General features: G+C 40.2%; 1 protein-coding gene and 1 long non-coding RNA gene across 5 annotated transcripts in view; one reads left to right on the top strand and one right to left on the bottom strand.

The window, feature by feature from the left end:
* Window positions 1–17,384, top strand: part of GNAL (G protein subunit alpha L) — a 194,842-nt gene that overhangs the window by 61,800 nt on the left and 115,658 nt on the right. The window contains exons 1-5 of one of the 4 annotated variants that reach the window (XM_061357435.1): window positions 9,619–9,875; window positions 10,586–10,757; window positions 11,051–11,123; window positions 11,969–12,023; window positions 12,206–12,325. In XM_061357435.1, the coding sequence (XP_061213419.1) occupies window positions 10,619–10,757; window positions 11,051–11,123; window positions 11,969–12,023; window positions 12,206–12,325 (387 nt within the window). In that variant the 5' untranslated portion in view covers window positions 9,619–9,875; window positions 10,586–10,618. Of the gene's footprint in view, window positions 1–9,618; window positions 9,876–9,980; window positions 9,997–10,201; window positions 10,758–11,050; window positions 11,124–11,968; window positions 12,024–12,205; window positions 12,326–17,384 lie in introns of those variants that run through there. The other 3 variants (XM_061357436.1, XM_061357433.1, XM_061357432.1) reach the window with 3 other exon arrangements.
* LOC133214513 (uncharacterized) lies at window positions 9,450–10,165 on the bottom strand. Its single transcript, XR_009726140.1, has 2 exons — window positions 10,090–10,165; window positions 9,450–9,975 (listed from the first exon to the last, which is right to left on the bottom strand). It is a non-coding gene; the product is annotated as an uncharacterized LOC133214513 (long non-coding RNA).

The following is a 17,384-nucleotide window of genomic DNA, read 5'->3' as shown; positions in this document are numbered from 1 at the left end:
AAAATGCCCCTTATATAATAGGTATATGGCATCTGGATTTTTATGCCTGTCAATACTTTTGATTTTCGAAGTGGGGCCTATTCATTTAGCACATTCCAAGAAGGCACAGAAAGGAAGGATTTCTGGACATTCAAGAAGTTCATGGGAAGAGCAAGCCATAAATGTAAACTCTAACATGATGTAATGTAAGTTGTATACTCATTCAAATTTCCATAGACAATTGAAATTGCTAACAGCCCACGAGAAGGGAAATGCAGAATTTGGCAGTACTGGAAGCATTTTGCCACAGCATCAGGTTTTTGTGTTCTTTGGCTGTGTGCTCTGTATGGTTTACAAAAGACAGCCATTGGCTCATACTATAAATCACATACAGTTTTAGAGAACACATGGAAAGTAACCAAGTTAAACTTGAGAATTTAGGCACTTAACAGAGTGACATCTTTTTCTCCTTTCTACTTACCTTCTTGTGGTTCATACAGAGAAATGATCTGATCATTCAGAGAGCTGTAAATAGCAGAAAAGGTAACTTGGGCTGGGGAAGCAGTATGGTAAAGGCATGAAGAGAGCCTGAGGAGATTCACAGATTAGCGGGGAGGCTATTGTTTGCTGACACAATAGAAGGAACAGGCTCCAAAAGGTGTGTGGACGCCTGCCATCTTCTGTCTCCTTTTCCGCCACTGGACAGGACTTCCACAGCAGAAACAGCAGCTTGCCATGTTGAATTTGAAGCGCAAGGAAAAGGACCTCTGTGCTCAGGTTCTCTCTTTCTCCTGGGGTGGTTGTTTGCTCTCTGCCCTGGCCCAGTCTGGGTATTGCTGTTGTGTTCTGCAGTCATGCTCCTACAGAGCCTGCCTCTTCTGGTGGCTCAGAACTCTGATTTTCCCATCTCGTTTACATGTGGCTCACTACATCTTAAGACAGAACTATTAAAATAGGTGAAACAGTTCAGATTGTATTGTATTAAATACTTTGCTCACAGGAAAGCTCTCTTGTACTTCTCTGGAAAGCAACAGAATGCCTTTAATTTGTTTCAGGCAAAACTAGTGGTCCTGACCCGTGGTTCTACATAAAACTGCCCCCAGCAGCCCTGTCCTTGCTGTGGTAGAAAGCTGCAGCCCTTGTGGCCCAGGATGACAAGGCAAGCCACAGCATTCTATGTGCTTCACCTGGACATTACAGGCAATCTGATAAATCCCACCACTCCTAGTCTCCTTCTTTGGTACCAACTGTCCTTTCATACCATCTTCATCCCTCTTCTCTGAACCTCTGCCAGCTTGAGATCATTTCTCTTGAATGGAGGTGACCAGTGTTGATCATGTCTTCTGTGATGAGTTCCTATAATGTTAATACTTTCCTCTATATGAGAAATACCTTATTTGATATGTTCTGGGCCTCTTTTGGGGGTTTTGGGTTGGTTTTGGCTTTGGGGTTTTTTTTCCTTTCATTTTGCTTTTGTTTTTTTTTGTGGTCACTCTGACAATTCATGGTCATTCTGAGGTGAAATATATGCAGAAATTAAGCTTTCAGAGGGCAGGACTCTATGATGCACATGCAGAGCATCTGAGATGCACAAGCAACTCAAATTTGGGCATTTGCTATTTTTTTATCATTTGCTTTTGCAATCTAAATAAAATTATGTAAAAATGGGTGACATAGAATAAACTTCTGTCATGTATTATGTGCCTTTTTTGGTGTAATTCTTGAGTATTTCTGAATGGATAGCTATACATTTCCAAGCACAGATAAACACAATATAAATAAGTTGTTGTATGGACCACAAGCATTTGAATGGCACAAAGAAGTTTTAACCTAGCTTATTTTGAGTCATTTACATGTTCAGACAACATCCTTATGTGCATTTTTCCAAGATCTCTGTATACAGTGTTATGCTGCTTTGTATTTCTGGTGAGTGTTTTGGAGGGATGACCTATTAATAGCTGCTTTCCCTACATGAGCAGGCAGCATCCTAAGCTGTCTAAAGGTGAGGAACAGATTTGTCAATGAAAATTTATAGTGGTTATTTTTATTTAAAGGAAGTGTTCCCAGTTAGTGTCCATGTAAAAGGGCTATGTAAAAGGATACAATAGCCATAATGTATTTAATGGTCCTTTACTGGCGGATTATGATCATATCTTTATTAGTGGTAGTAATTGTGGTGACAGTGTTGCTGACACGTTAAGCCATTTCTTACAACAATAGCTTTTGTGCTGCTGCATTGGGATCAGAAATGCAGTTCCCAAAGATTTGCATATTATGAAGAATAGGCTGCAAAGACATGGAAGCACAGTCTTGTCATTGTGTTTAGTGATGTGGGTGGTAGATTGTTATAGCTGATCCTGAGCAGGAAGAGCTTGCATATGGGTAGGTTTAAAGGCCTTTAAATGTTTTAGGATTGTTAGGCAAATTGGTTGGCTAAGTGAGTGATGGTGTAAGTTGTTAAATACTCTGAGCAGCTGTAAGCTCTTTTAAAACCCTCTACTGTTTTAAAATGTACAGTGCAGTGTCCGAACGGCGTAAACTGAGATTGCTGGATTAGACCACTTGTGTATTTGTACTATTGCTAACCTCGGACACTGCAGTGTTCGTTCTGCCTAGCATTGCACTACATCAGTTGGACATTAGCTGAGATTTAAAATCTCAAGAATGCTACAGAGCATTAAGCTAGAATGGTTCTCCATACAAAAAAACCCCAAACCAAACCAAAACAAATGTACCTGCAATTACGCAGATTGGATAGAAGCATGACACCATTGTTGATCTAGCTGAATCTTTTTAGGAGGCTTTCTCACATTATGCATTTTTATTTTAAACCCAAAGTTTTTCTTTACCAAAGTATGTGATAAAATACAGATTCCTCAGTAACTTACTATTTTTAAGTGACTTCCAAAATGCCTGCAAGTGCTCTGGACTTTTTAATCTTTCCCCCTTCTCCTTCATACACACACTAATGTTTTCATCACCTTTCATCCCAAGTGAAATGATCCTGTGAGATTTCATCCATACTCTTGACCGTTAGGATAAATTAAATTCTTGCTCCAAAGAATCTAACTCATGTTATACAAGCAGCCCCGTGGGTGCTGGAAAAAAATACGGCTTTTTAGTGAAAACAGGATCAGTAAAATCACATGGATTTGAATTTCATTAACTCGTGCTATAAAGGTTCAATCAGATTAGTATCATCATTTTGAGACTAGACAGGAATAGAGTAAGTGAATAAAAGAATTAAAAGAAAAATACAGTAGGTAGATTTATTTCCCAGGGAATGGTCACACTGTCTTTATAGTTGTTTTTCCCCTCTCCTGCATAGGGTATGCAAGTGAAACAGTCATCTATATGAGTAATTTATCTGCTTAGTTTTATTTAGTTTGCATGTCAAGAGAAATACATAAATTCATGTTATGAAAGTGTAGAAGTTTATTTGCAAGATAAACCTGGTTTTGGGAAGGACCATTTGGGTCAACAAGTCATGGCTCTTTAATTAGGAGCAAAAATCCAAAAGGTCATTTGCTTTCTACACATATACCAGAGAAATACCTATAGGGAACTTTAAGATCTATACCATAAATGTCCAATCAGAAAGTGACTCAATAAGTATTTGTTGCAAGCCAGTGTATAGTTTAAGAAAAGATAGATGGATGAGGAGAAAAAACCCACTGCGTGGTAGGTTATTGTGTAGGTTTTGATGTTTTGTCTGTGTTTTCTAGTTCAAACTTACACAGTCAAACAAAAGCTGTGTTTCTGCAAGTAATATTATTGATATAAATCAGAGTGTGAGAGTATGTGAGGCTACACGTCTCATCAACATTATTTCCTGAAGCAAATTTTTACTGATCACTCGTGTGTGTATTTACATGTTGGGGTCTTTAAACAGGATTAAGAAACAGACTTACTTGCTATGAACTTACCAGTGCTTCTGGATGTTGGAATTGAATTAATGTGCACTTGCCAAATGCAGTTGTAGAACTGCTTGATTCATGTTAAGGTAGTTGTATGTAAGGATTGTTTATTTGTGAAATTTTTCTGTTGAGAGACACCACTGACCATTAACTGCAGGCACTCAGAAAAAACAGCGTAATTGTGAGTCTGAATGTCAGTAACTTAAGTGTGTAGAGACCTCCTTTTTTAAAAAGTATCAGCCATTTGCTGGGATAGCAGACTTAATTTCTCAAGCGGAGGAGTTAATCAACAGTGATAAAACTAAAGAGTATCTCTACATTTGTATCAAGACAGAGGGGTGATACAAGCACAAGTCAAAATCAGATGTGTTTATGGCTCAGCAGAATGCTGTCTAATGGATAGGGGTGGAGGCAGGCATGCTGTGGCTGCGAGTGTTTTGCTGAGGCGTGTGCCTCAGAGTTAAAGGTTAGGTTAGTATGTGCACATCTCACATATGTTCAGTGTCTCACAAATTGTTTTTTACACAGTTTTTCTTTCACTCCTGTCCAAATAGGGAGATTGTGATAGTTGACCTGAGCATTTACGATTAAATGCAAAATTCTAGATGGCATACAAAACCCTTTATAAGCTGAAGATAAACGATTTGGCTTTGCTGTTACAGCTGTGGAAGGTCTTAGTCAGCATGTTGCAGAGAATCCAGGACAGGTCTCCTATATAGATTCCTCCTCCCTGTTTTTTAAAGCAGCAACTCCATCTATAATTCTAGCTGACTTACTTATTTATTGATGAATTCAATTCTTAATTAGGCTGATATCAGCATATTTTGCCTAGCTTTGTTTAAATGTATTTAATCTCCAGTACTATCCTGAGCAGTTGAATAGAACTATTTTTCTGTTGCGTTAAAATGTAAATGTATTACTTTGTTTATTCAGTTCAAGAGAACAGTGGGGGGAGGGTGTCCTTGGATTGACCAGACAAGTGAAACTCCCTGTAAATTGGGATACTACTATCAGAAAAGCGCCTTTTGCTTTGCTAACAATGTAACATACCGCATAACAGTTTTGCAAATTCATCAAACAAGAAGGTGTCCTTTTGCTTATTGGAAAATCATCAACATCACTTTGTTTAACAGTGTTAGATTGTAATATGTTAGATTGTAACATGTAACAGTATTGAAACTGCAAGAGGTTACTTAGTTTTTTAAACATTATTAGAATGTGAATGGATTTATGTTAGTTCAGTCAGCAGCTTCTGCCCCTGGTACCTACAGATGGACATGTGTGTGGTGCTGCCATGAGTCTGCCTTCATAGAAAGGGATTTCTAGTCAGAAAAAAACAAGTAATATACACATGAATTATCTTACAATAAAGATCTAAATGGAAATCCTGAGATGATGAGGCTGGCCAGAGCAGACTCGCCTTCCCCCCTGCTTTTTTGTGGAGCACGGGTGAAGAATAACTAGCTTGGATAAGGAATAACTAGCTTGACTCAAAGAGGATTGCCCTCTTTCTTTAGCAAAATCATACTACAAATCTGCTTTTCACCTGATGCTTTTCCCCATAGGCTTCCCAGGAGCATCTGGCTTCTCAGAGCTAATCCTGCCTTCACAAATGCTTTCTCGGGGCACAAGTCTATTGCCATCATTTCTGTGGGCTGCTGCTTGCAGCATTTCTCTGGAAAACTTTTTTTTTTAGACCCTATTACTTTTAGTCTATAATCTTTTACCACATCACTTCATCTGCTTTCTCTCTTTCTTCTGCTGCTTGCCTGTACCTCACAGAGATGGGGGGAGTTGTGGGAGAGCAAAGGGTAAATTGTTCTGTCAGGTGAGTTACATGGTGGCAGCTGCCAAGTAAAGGAGTATGGCATGGAAATGGGGACAGCAAACTGGGTCAGGGAGCTGGGGAACTACTCGGAGCATTGCTGTGCCCCTCAGCACTGCCTGACCCTCTCCTGCATCAGTGAGTTTGTCCTTAATCCACAAATGTGAAGTCAGCTAAGTCTCAGGTCCACAGTCACTGTAGGAATGCATACCTCACCTTCTTTGGCATCTCTCCCATCCTGCTTCTTAAAACAGAAGAGCTTCTCTTCAGATTCTTTTAATGACTTTTCTGAGGTCATGGGTTTAAACAAAAGGATAAAGGTGAAAGTTTTCCTCAGCATGATACTTTTCTACAAAGTTTGTGCTGTGTATTTTCTAGACCCTGAGTCAGCATTTTTTGATACCGTCGGAGGGGTTTTGGTTTAGGGTTTTTTTTTTTTTGGTTCCTTGTTCATCTATCTTATAAAAATCCAAATGTGGTCTTCCAGGAAGGGTGTATACTTTTGTGTTCAATATTTGACATCTGGAGAGAAGTCAGAACAGACATCTGCAGAAGAACCTTACTAAGAATGTGTATTACCAGAAAGAAAGAATTATTTTTCTTGAATACTTATACAAATACCAACTCATTCTTCTGTTTTCAGACCATGGTGTGAAGATGAGGTGGAGTTAAAAACACAGGAACTAGTGAGTTGCATATCCTGATGTGCAGCAGGGGGCTACATGAAAAAGAGATGTCAGTGAGGAGAAGCAGGTCAAGTTGCCATAGTGTTACACACCTAGTGTGGTGCTTGTACTTGAGGATGGTGACAGCAGAGAGTTCAGAGACCTCAGTGAAAGCTGAGGCAGGAAGAGTGGGAAGCAGAAAGAATCTCTTCCAGTTGCTTAGCTCCCCCCTAAGCTTTTGTTTACAGAAGTCTTTCCACTTGCTCTTTTTTTGAGAAGCAGAACCAGAATCATAATAGAGGCTGTGTAAAGGGAAGATAGCCTGCAAAGGATCTGCAGTGTTTCCATAGAGAAAATTTCTCCACCTCTACCTAATGTTTCCAAGAAAAAGCTCTGTATAAGTCCTCTTCTGGATTAGAGGGACAAGGAGCAACCAGATCTCTTGAGCTGTATCTGTAGGAACTCCTCATTAATGCTGGCTGGGATTTTGTGCCTCTTTAGCCCAAACAGAATGGGCACGTTAAACAAGACTGACTTTGTGGCAAGTGCGGCGACCCAAGTATGGCTGTTCTTTTGAACTTCACTTCAGCTAGTGGTCAGTTCTCTTCCATTCAGGAACACAGATGTGGCCTTAATGGAAGTATCTTGGGGTTCCCAAAATTCAACCTGAGGCTCATAAACAATGCAACCTGAGGTGGGAACTCACAAAGGAAAGGAGGAAATAAAGGTGTCTCTGGTTTCCCTCCAGGGGGGCTTATGGTTTATTGCCTGCTTTCACAGTGGGACACCAAGTTTGAGCATGAAGCAGAAGATTAATCTTATTTTTGCACACAGTGTGTATTTATATATGTTTATTTATATATGTGCATATGTAAATACATGTATGTATACATATCTTGCCTAATCTGATGGGGCAGGAGCAATGTGAAATACCTCGTTTTCAGGACCAGTAACTTGAGGAGGATGCCATGTTAGTTGTCTGGGAACAAAGGGGAAGAGGAGGAAGAATCTCCTTTCTCTTGCCTGGGGTTTTGTTTTTATTCACATCTGTGATTTGTAGTGGAAGTTGGTTTGGTAAAGCAGCATTGCTGAAACCTTTCGTAGAGGCGGGTATTTGGATTATGCTCACAGTTTACATTGATCTGCATGCAGAGGAGACATATGTGATAGCTGTGATTTCTCCCTGGAAAAGAAAAACAAAACAATTGCTGTGTCCAAAGGGGTGAAAGCTTCTCTTGTGTTTATTGCTTCCAGGATTTCCCAGTTTCAAATGTGTCAGGATAAATGCTGTATTTGGGAAAAGCATAAGGGAGGGTTGTGAATACAATTACAGCCAAAAGTTCTTTCTGGGCACAGGTTGCTTGCGCGTGTCATTCTTGAACTGTGTGATTTTTTCTCAAGAGGAAGAGACCCAGAAGGGTCATGGGGTTTTTCACGGGGGAGAGAGGAAATGAGAAACACTTTCCCTCTTTTGGAGAAAGGTAAAAGCAGGATATACCAGGATCCCATCAAATCCTATTTATTGGCGCTGAGCCTTTTCAGAGCTGGGAACAAATCTGCACCAAAAATCCCAATGTTAGTACGTGCAGGAAGAAACTGCTGAGGAGAGGAGGGGAAGAAACAAGGCAGAGTCAACTTCTTGGACCAAATGACATTAGCCAGATTTGAGATCTAGGTCCCAAACTGAGGTATTTACACAGGAAATAAATATGGCTATGCACATCTTGTGCATTGTAAATTAACAGCTTCTGACAGTGAAGAACTATGAAAAGCCAGAGCCAGTTAGTGATTTCTAGCCAAGCCTGTTGAGTTTTGGGCCCTCATAGGGCTGCAGCAGAGAGCAGACATGACTGCTCTTCACGAAAGGCGTTCATTGTGTATCCTATGTTTGACAGCCTCCCAAAACACCCTGAATTGTGCTCCTAAACTTACCTGTATCTGTTCCAGGTTTTGCCCCTCTTGTCAGGAGAATGTCTGTCCTGAACAATGCAATTTGGTGACACTGAAGATGTGTATTTTGGCCTGACAAGGCCAGGTCAGGCAGGGCTTTGAGCAACCTGGACTAGTGGAAGTGTCCCTGCCTATGGCAGGGGGTAGGAACTAGATGATGTCTAAGGTTCCTTCCAACTAAAACCATTCTATGGTTCTATGACCGATCCTGTCAAATTTTGCCTGTAGTGGGTCTGCCCTCCCTCCCCTCACCTATGTAAGAAGAAAGCTATAACAACTTCCAGAGTCTGTATCAAGCAGTACCATAAAAAATATGTATCTGACACATGAAGTCAGTAGTCTCCTGAAAACTCCACATATCCAGCCACAGGTGGAGCACTGTCTGTTTCTTTTCACCATGCTACGGTGTGCACTCAACAGTACTAGTTCCTCTTCCCCAGTCCAGCACTTTCCCACCTGAGTGAGAGAGCAATTGAAAAAGAACCCCAAAATCCTTCTGCTTATAAAAATCCGTTTCTTTTTGCCACATGCAGATCAAGACATTTTAGATAAAAGTACGTTGGTTTATGTAAGTTGATGGCAGTCTCTCTTTGATTTTAGTCAGGACCAGGATTCTGCACACATACGTGGCTATCAAAATAGTAATTTTTCAGTAACCCATCTTTGAAAGTGTGGGGTAATAGTAATACTTGGAGATAAAGCCTGAAAATATTGTGGCACTTCAGAGGTGTCCTGCCCACCTTTTTCCTATCACATTTGTGCCTCAGTAAATCAGGGATCACGTTTGAGTAGCAAAGGTGGTTTCTATGCAGTGGAAGTTCAGGAAGAGCCAGATGCCATACTGCTGCTTTTGCACTGAGATGCCAGTTTCCAAGTCAAGAGATTGGAAGCAAGAAGGAATACCTGTAATGCTGTCTAGTTGATGTTTCATTTTGGGACCTAAAATGGAGGTAAATGAAGGAACAAAAATAGGGTTTGTTGTTGAGATTTGTCGTGGTAGTGGTATTAACATCTATCTAATTGTGAGTTATCAAGACAGCGTCATTTTCTCATTCAGCTGATACGGGTTGGAGTAGTCGAAGGAAAAACCCACCTATGTACTGCTGTGACAACTTGTGGCAGAGGACACTGTTTATTAGCAATTCCACATGGTGTTTGTGCTTGTGCACCCATTTTACATCGGCGTACATTGTATGCTCCCCTGGCTGCTGGCAGCATGCCCTCCCGGCAGGCCCTCCGTGCTTTCCCACTCCGGTGGCACTGACACTGGCACCGGCACCCTCCCCGAGGTCACTCCGTATGGCAGCCATCACCTGTGGCAGCCTGGGATTTCAGACCCGGGAGCGCCAAGCCTTGCTCTGCCCGCAGCCAGGTCTTCCAGTACCGCCGAGGAACGTGGGTTAAATCGGGACCCCCGGCCTTGGGGTGCCGCGTCCCGCATTCCTGTTCCCCTGCCGCCAGGCCGCAGGCCGGGGTGTCGGTGGGGGTGCGGTTGCGCCCGGAGGCCGCGCAGGTCCGCGAAGGCGATGCCAGATCCAGGTTTTCGCGGCAGCAGCGCACCCGGGGCGCAAGGGCCGAGGCTGGCGGGCGCGGCGGCGCTGGGGCGCGGTGCGGGGCGGCCCGGGGGGCAGCGGGGGGGCTGCCCGGCCCGGGAAGGGGTGTGGGTGCCCGGAGCAGGAAGGGGGGGGCACGGCGGGGCCCCGCCGCCTGTCCGCGGCCCCGCAGGATCCAGGTAGATCCGTCCGGCTTTTACCTTTCTCCTTCGGTTTCCCTGCGCGTAGGGCTTCTAGCTGAGCTGTTTCCTGGTCTCGCAGAAAGAGGCAGTGCTGAGTTAGGAAGACAAAAATAGACCTTTACAGAGAAATATAGGGATTGTGTGCGCGGTGGGGAGGGAGAGAGGAGAGCGGCACCCGGCTGGTTTCCAGGAGGAGCCCTTTTTCTCCCTCTCGTTGCATGTTAGGCATTTTTGCACCGATTTCTCCCCCTCCACCCCCTCCCTGCCGGGGCACGGTCACCTCCGCTGCCCGCCCTCCGCATCTCCTGTGGGGAGCGAGCAAACCAACTCCGCGGTGCTCGGAGAGCGGCTAGAGACCATTTTCTGTGAGCGAGCCCGGGGGGGGGGGGGGGTTTGGGGGGGAAGAAGAGAAGAGAAAGCGTCGCAGGGACACACGGATATAAAGACTTGTCTTCTGCCTCCCCCCCTTCCCCCTTCCCCTTTCCTCCCCCTTGTAAATACTAAATCTGTGAAGGCAAGGATTTGACATCCATCCTAAGAGGCGGCTATGGGGTGTTTGGGCAACAGCAAAACGGAGGATCAGCGTATCGATGAGAAAGCGCAGCGAGAAGCCAACAAAAAAATAGAGAAGCAGTTGCAGAAAGAGAGGCTGGCTTATAAAGCGACCCACCGCTTGCTCCTGCTGGGTAAGGAGGAAGGGGGCTGAGGTGGGGGACGGGGAGAGGAGAAGAGGGGTATCTGCGGAGAGGGGAGATGTGGTGCGCGCCTTAGGTATGAAAAATGTAGGCTGTTGTATCGAGCGCTATGCGAGACGTCCACAGATTGAAGCTCAGCGCCTGAGCCACATGGATGCAGGCATACAGAAGCGCTGCCGGAGGTGGGAGATGCTATCGCGTCCAAAAAACAACCAAAACCCACCCTGAGCCCCCAGCCTGAACCGTGTATCACAATGTTCTCCCTCTCCTTCCTTCTCTTTTAGGGGCTGGTGAGTCAGGAAAAAGCACTATTGTGAAACAAATGCGAATCCTACATGTCAATGGATTTAATTCAGAGTAAGAATTATTGATGCTTTGTGACTTATTTTTCATTAAATATTGGAAACAGGTCAGCACACGGTAGGCTAGGAAATTTCTCCTCTCATCCCCTGTGTTTTGGTGGCTTGACACTTCGTTCTGAGTGAGGAAGGGGGTGAGGATAAGGAAATTACTGCTATTGTATATTTGCATTTTCTCCTTCTGGCCCCTTTACTGTATTTTACACTGTTGCTGCTGCAGCACTTGACAGGCCCCTGTGTAGCAACAACATGGCGACTACTTTTTACATAGAAGCAAATAACCAAATATTGCATCTGTCCATAATTCAAAAATACATGTTAAGTCACATTCAGGGTGACTAAAACAGTATCTGCTGTTTTCCGGTATTGAGGTTAGCATAAAACTGAAACTAATTTTGCACATTTGCAAGAAATCATTCTGTTTTCTGAGGCTACATCATTTTCTCTCTGAAGAACTCTTTGCCAGAAATTATTATTAATCCATAGCATTAATCTTAAATACCTGTTGGCCTTAACTACGTGTTGTTATTTTAGAGCATGTTTACAGCATGCTGTAGAAATGAAAGAATGACTTCCAGTTCCATCAGGGGAGGCTTTGCAGATGTGGCTATGATTGTCTGATTAAAAAAAAAATAGCAGGGGTGAATGTGCATTGCTCTTCGTACTATGCAAGAAAAGGGATAAGGGGAAAAATATCTTTTTCTTGCTGTTCTTTTCATTTTATATGTTGTAATGATTGAAGAGCAGATAAACAAGCGATCAGTGAAAAAGAAAATTGAATGCAACTGACTGAACTGCTTTGGAAAAAAAAATCAAAGTGTTAATATTTCTGTTTTAATGCAGAGAAAAGAAACAGAAAATACTGGATATTCGGAAAAATGTTAAAGATGCGATTGTGGTAAGAACACACTTTATACTGTTCTAAATGCTTGGCTGTACTGGAAATTATAAGGATTGTGCTCTCCAAGATTGTGCTGAGAGAAATCCCATTTTGCTGATCAGATTGGATTATCTTCTATTGATCCTACATCCGAGATTTATCCAGATTAATGTGTTTGTTTTTGTTTTATCCAATTCCAGACTATAGTTTCAGCTATGAGCACTTTAATACCCCCAGTTCCATTGGCCAACCCAGAAAACCAATTTCGAATGGACTACATCAAGAGTATAGCTCCTCTTTCTGACTTTGACTATACAAAGGTAAGAACAGAAACCACTGGATTTATTCTGCTTCAAGGGGGAGCATGTTGCTTCGCTTTGATTTACTGAAACATTGTCTTTTCTTTTGCTTTTTGGAAGATGGTCATGGGAAAAGCTTATGCCAGTATTATCACCAAGTTCGCTTTCTTACAAGACTGTAGTGGTTGCAACGGTTTTAGTGGTGCAAAGGTTTTGTTGTTACTGATATATTTGCTGCTGTTTGTAAATGCTGCTTCTGCATTCAGTTCTTATCTTCAACATTTCTGATATAATTATGCATATTGACATGTCAAATAAGACTTTGTTGAAAGCTGGTTTCCTATGTGGAATTACATGCAGCGTGTCAGTCTGAGGAGTTAAAGTCTACATATAGCAAATGGTATAAAAGGAAATAGAAGGGCAGAGTAGCCCCAGTGTTGTTTTCCATACTTACTGCACTTCAGAGTGGAAACTCACGGAAATGGTGGTCAAGTAAGGTGGTTTGCTTCCTTGTGTATTTGTTGTAGTTAGCATGAGAAGTGGTGTACTTGTATGTAAATATTGCCATCTTTTGATGGGGAATCATGAGAAAATTAGGGATTTTTGTAGAGAGGCTACTCTTCTGTAGACAAATGAGAGATCCCTTTCAGATTAACTTGCATAGGCATCATATGTTTGATTATTTTTACCTTTTTATGTTATTTATAGGAACATGCAAAGAATGTTTTATATATATATATATTATGCATGACATGAAAGCAAGTGCATAGACATTCTGAATATTGTAAGGAATTTATTTTTTGCAGTAGCACAATTTTTAATTTGCCTGAAAATGATACTGAGAGCAATTTGTTATGGATCCAGCAAGGACTAAAAAAAACTTCATTCATTGGGTAACTGATTGCAAGTTGTTCATGCCACCAATATTACCAAAGAAGCCATTTACAACCGAGTGTCATTAGGTTATTATAGCTTCAGGGTGGAAGGGGAAGAGGGGAAAGAGTTGTTTCTTTATTATATGACTCATATTCTCTGGTGTGTGGTTTTGCCTCTGGTAAACCTGCCACTTTGAAGGTTCAAGATAAAGAAAAATGATCAGACATCTTGTACAGTTAGAATTTAACACAGAATGCAGATGTTAAGAAATCGAATGCAAGGTACACCCACATACTGCATAATTACTCAACTGGTGAATCTAAGTTTGCAAAAATTAGAACCTCCTTTTAGAAATGGAATGTGAGTTTGTCATGAAGTATTTGTCGTATGCAGGTATTGCAGTTTTGAGGCATTTGTTGCTCATTTTACATGGGGTTTTTTTTGCTTGAATTTTGACTCGTACATCTTAGGGCAAAGTAAATGGTAGCATGCAGCCTTTGCAATTCTCTATAGTATATCTGGCTTTTTATGTTTCTGGGACAAAGAAAAACTAAAGTAGACTTTCCATAGCGCTAGTAGCTATATTTTATTTGTATTTTATTGTTTACAGAATTTCTCCTTTTTCACAGAACGTGACTATAACTAGTCAAATTTGACTTGCTGATCTTTTATAGAGGGGAAACCTTTTTTTCTTGGAGGGGAAAGGAATAGGACCCAGTGGACCGTGAAACAAGTAATAATTAATTTGAAACCTTGCTTCAAAGTCCATTTTGGTTTAAAGTTGAAAAAAAAATCACTTTTTTAACTAAGTAGAATTTCTGAAAATATCATCACATTATTTGAAATAGTGTCAAATAATAGTCCTAGTGTAAACAAAAAAAAAAAGTTGTTACAAGCTTAAAATAAAGAAGAAAAAACTAGTGTTGGTTTAGAAGTAAATATATTTTATGTGTCACTTTCTTCTTTTCCCTCCTGTTTTCTTCTCTGCTCAATTCATAGGTTTAGTATTTGTAAAATGTATCATCTGGGTAGTTTTTTATTGTTGGTTGGATTTTTTTCCCCCAAAATTAAGTTTTTGTTGGTTTAGAGTCTTATTTCTCTCCAAGAAGACGTGAGCAACAGAGACTGGAAAAAAGTGCTTTTGTTCTTCAGGGCTCGAATCTACTCCAGTTTAAGTCAATGATAACTTGAAGTAAAATTATATTTCTAGCTCAAATAACTTTTGACCCATTTAGTATTTTTGGGTAAGGACAAATATAAGAATAAATATTTGGCTAGTAATCAGTTACGAATCCTTTGCTAAGTGTTACTGATTCTCTTTAATTAATAGTTGATCTATGGGATAAGGCCTTCTGAGCCAGGGAAACCAGTACAGTATTTAGCAGTAGACATTCAGGACTTGCAGTTCTATCATCTGTACAGTTGACAAGGAAAAAATGCTGACCTAGGCAGTGCTCAGGTGTTGCCTCTGGGGTAAGTTTTGGCACATTCTAAAACATGATAAAGGTTACACTTCCTTTCAATAAGAGAAGAGGCATAGCCCTTACTGTTGCAACATGAATTACAGATGTTTTTCTGGGTGGTTTTAGCCATGCAATCTTTATCATAAAAATCGATGCATTTCAAATACATTGCATGCAAAATGTGGGAAAACGTGTGTACTGTATCATGAGTCTTTAAAGAGAGATCCCTGTTGAAATGCAAAAACTTCACTGATGGCATAATTTGACCACATTCAGGAGGCACTGATTTAAATATCTTTCTGACATATCGGGTGTGCTTGGATAGGTATGCTTAAATGGCATGCAAATTAACTAATATGCATTTAATTGTGAAAATTGCCCTTTAAAATAAGTGGATTTGAAAATACTGGTTTCCTGTGGATGAAATCATACTCTTAATTGCAATTTATGACTGAAGTTCCAAGAACTTGAATAAGGATAGGATTCACATTTAGACTTAGTACGCATTTTCAGGGTTTGTTTGGTTGGGGCTTTTTAAATTGCATATGCCTCTACAAACTGTAAGCAGAACATCTTAGTAGTGATACAGATTTTAAAACAAATGGTTTGTCTTTACATTACAGCTTTTAACAGGCCTGTAAGAGTCTGTGGAGTGTCCCCTCTAACAGTTCTGCTTGCTTTTAAATTTTTTTCTTTTAATTTGATTTAGTTTTGCTACCTTGATGATTTATCTAGTTGATCTAAAACAAAATCGAAGGTTTCTTGATTATTTTTTATGTAACTTTTATGTTGCCTTTCATTACTTTTATTAAAAAATACTGGGTGACTGATGTGGTCTGATTCTGTAAACCCTAAGAATTAAGGCAAGAGTTTTTACAAAATTAATTGTGAACAAGGCAAGTGTCCACTGTAGTTTCTTCCTTGAAGTCATAAAAGGAATCAAAATCATTTTTATATCTAATGACTGGTTTAGGTGTTACCTTAGGTCAGTGTTCCAGGGTGGAATCATCAGAAGAGCTTTAAACCTACAATGGAAGCATGCACGCTAGATCAGAAAGGATTTTTTTATTATTTTTGGCAAAGTGTTGATTGATATTTGCTAGAGTTAACAGGAATTGACCTGTGCCATTTTTAATCCTTTATTGATGGGGATTTATTTTGTCCTTTGTGAATCAGAGTGAACATATTAAGGGCATATTATGCTGGTAGCTGTGGAAAAACATGATGTATTATGTAAGTGTGCGTTTACTCAGGTTCAGTTGTCTTTAATAAAGTATTTGAATTTTGTGGGCATTACAGAGCTGCTTGGTGCATGATTTCTTTTCTGTTTCTCTTCCCCGAAAATGTAGTCAAATTCAGTTGCTTTTTATAATGTGAATCTTGGATCAAACTCATCTGATTAGTTGTGCGTAGATATGTAACAGGTAGTAATTAGCTACCACCAAGCTATATGTGTTTGCCTCTACAAACCAGTTACTGGTGAACACAAATCATTTGCTAAGCAGAGAACATGTAAACACTTCACTCAGGTTTTAGGGAGCAGGGAGAGTTTTCAAAAGTTTCATTTTCATTAGCTAAGAATGTTTTAGAGATTTTGGACCTTCATAAATTTTTGTTGGACCTTCATAAAGCAGTGAATTGTGCAAATGTAGTCCCGTGTGCTGACTTTAGAATGTCAGTTGTAAAAATAATTTTAAAACTGTTTAAAAACTACTTAATCAACCATGCTCTTCAAAGTGAAATGTTGATGTGGACATTGACAGGGAAATTACTTTAATCTGGTCTGTGGTTTGCTGTATGTGTTCAGGTGTTGCAGGTTGAGCATTATTTGATTACTTCAATTTTCTTGCACATTTTTAAAATCAGGGCTTTGTATTCATAATGTAAAAGCATAAGAAAGAAAGAAAAAAAATCGCTCAGAATTTGAAGTTACATAGATTTTCATTAGATATTTCAAATTTTTATTAGACCTGGTATTCAAAATAAAACTCATGTTGACGTCTGGAGGTGACTGGTTTTCAGTGTGTGTCTCAGTGTTTGAAGTCGCTGGAAAACTTGCTCTAAATATGGTTCATATATGGTTAAACTTGCTTGGGTTGTGCAGTTAATGCTGTGACTTTAATATTGGATTTGACCACAGATTGTTTAAGTTTCCCTGTAATATGTATTTGATGTAGCCCAAAAGGAGTTACAGAATAGCATCATCTTACATTTTTCAATTTTCAAATAACTTGCAATATTTCCAAGTTTCTCAGAAGTTTGAAAATATGCAATGTTGTACATGAAAATACCCTAAAATAGAGAATACCATGAATACTGCTACTCATATGGGTTCACTTTTTTTTTTTTCTTTCTATCTAGATTTTTACTTTAGGGCTTTGTTTACCATTTTGGGTAACATGAACAGCCACGAGTTTTTATAATTGCCTGTGATAGCAATATTTAATGTTACTACAGGGTCAAGTCAACATTCATTTTTAAAAGTCTAATTGATTTTCAAAAGTTATTTGTATTTTTGTGGTCTAAGATGCACACTTGTATTTCATAATTTGTTCTTATTTTCACAAACATGGAAAGGATCTGGAAGACCAGACAATGATTAAATTGTATAGGTCCAACAATATTATTACTACCCTGCATTAATAACACTTGAAAAACTAATGAAGAAGGCTGTCAGAGAAGGACAGCTGAAAATGCTGCATATGCTAATATAGTTGTAGGCAACTCTTTAATCTTCACAC

The sequence above is a fragment of the Neopsephotus bourkii genome, unplaced genomic scaffold (assembly GCF_033783945.1).
Source record: "Neopsephotus bourkii isolate Nb327-2 ecotype Australia unplaced genomic scaffold, CSIRO-AGI_Nbou_v1 NB_894, whole genome shotgun sequence".
Classification (NCBI taxonomy): Eukaryota; Metazoa; Chordata; class Aves; order Psittaciformes; family Psittacidae; genus Neopsephotus; species Neopsephotus bourkii.
This window is presented reverse-complemented; position numbering and strand designations above follow the sequence as displayed.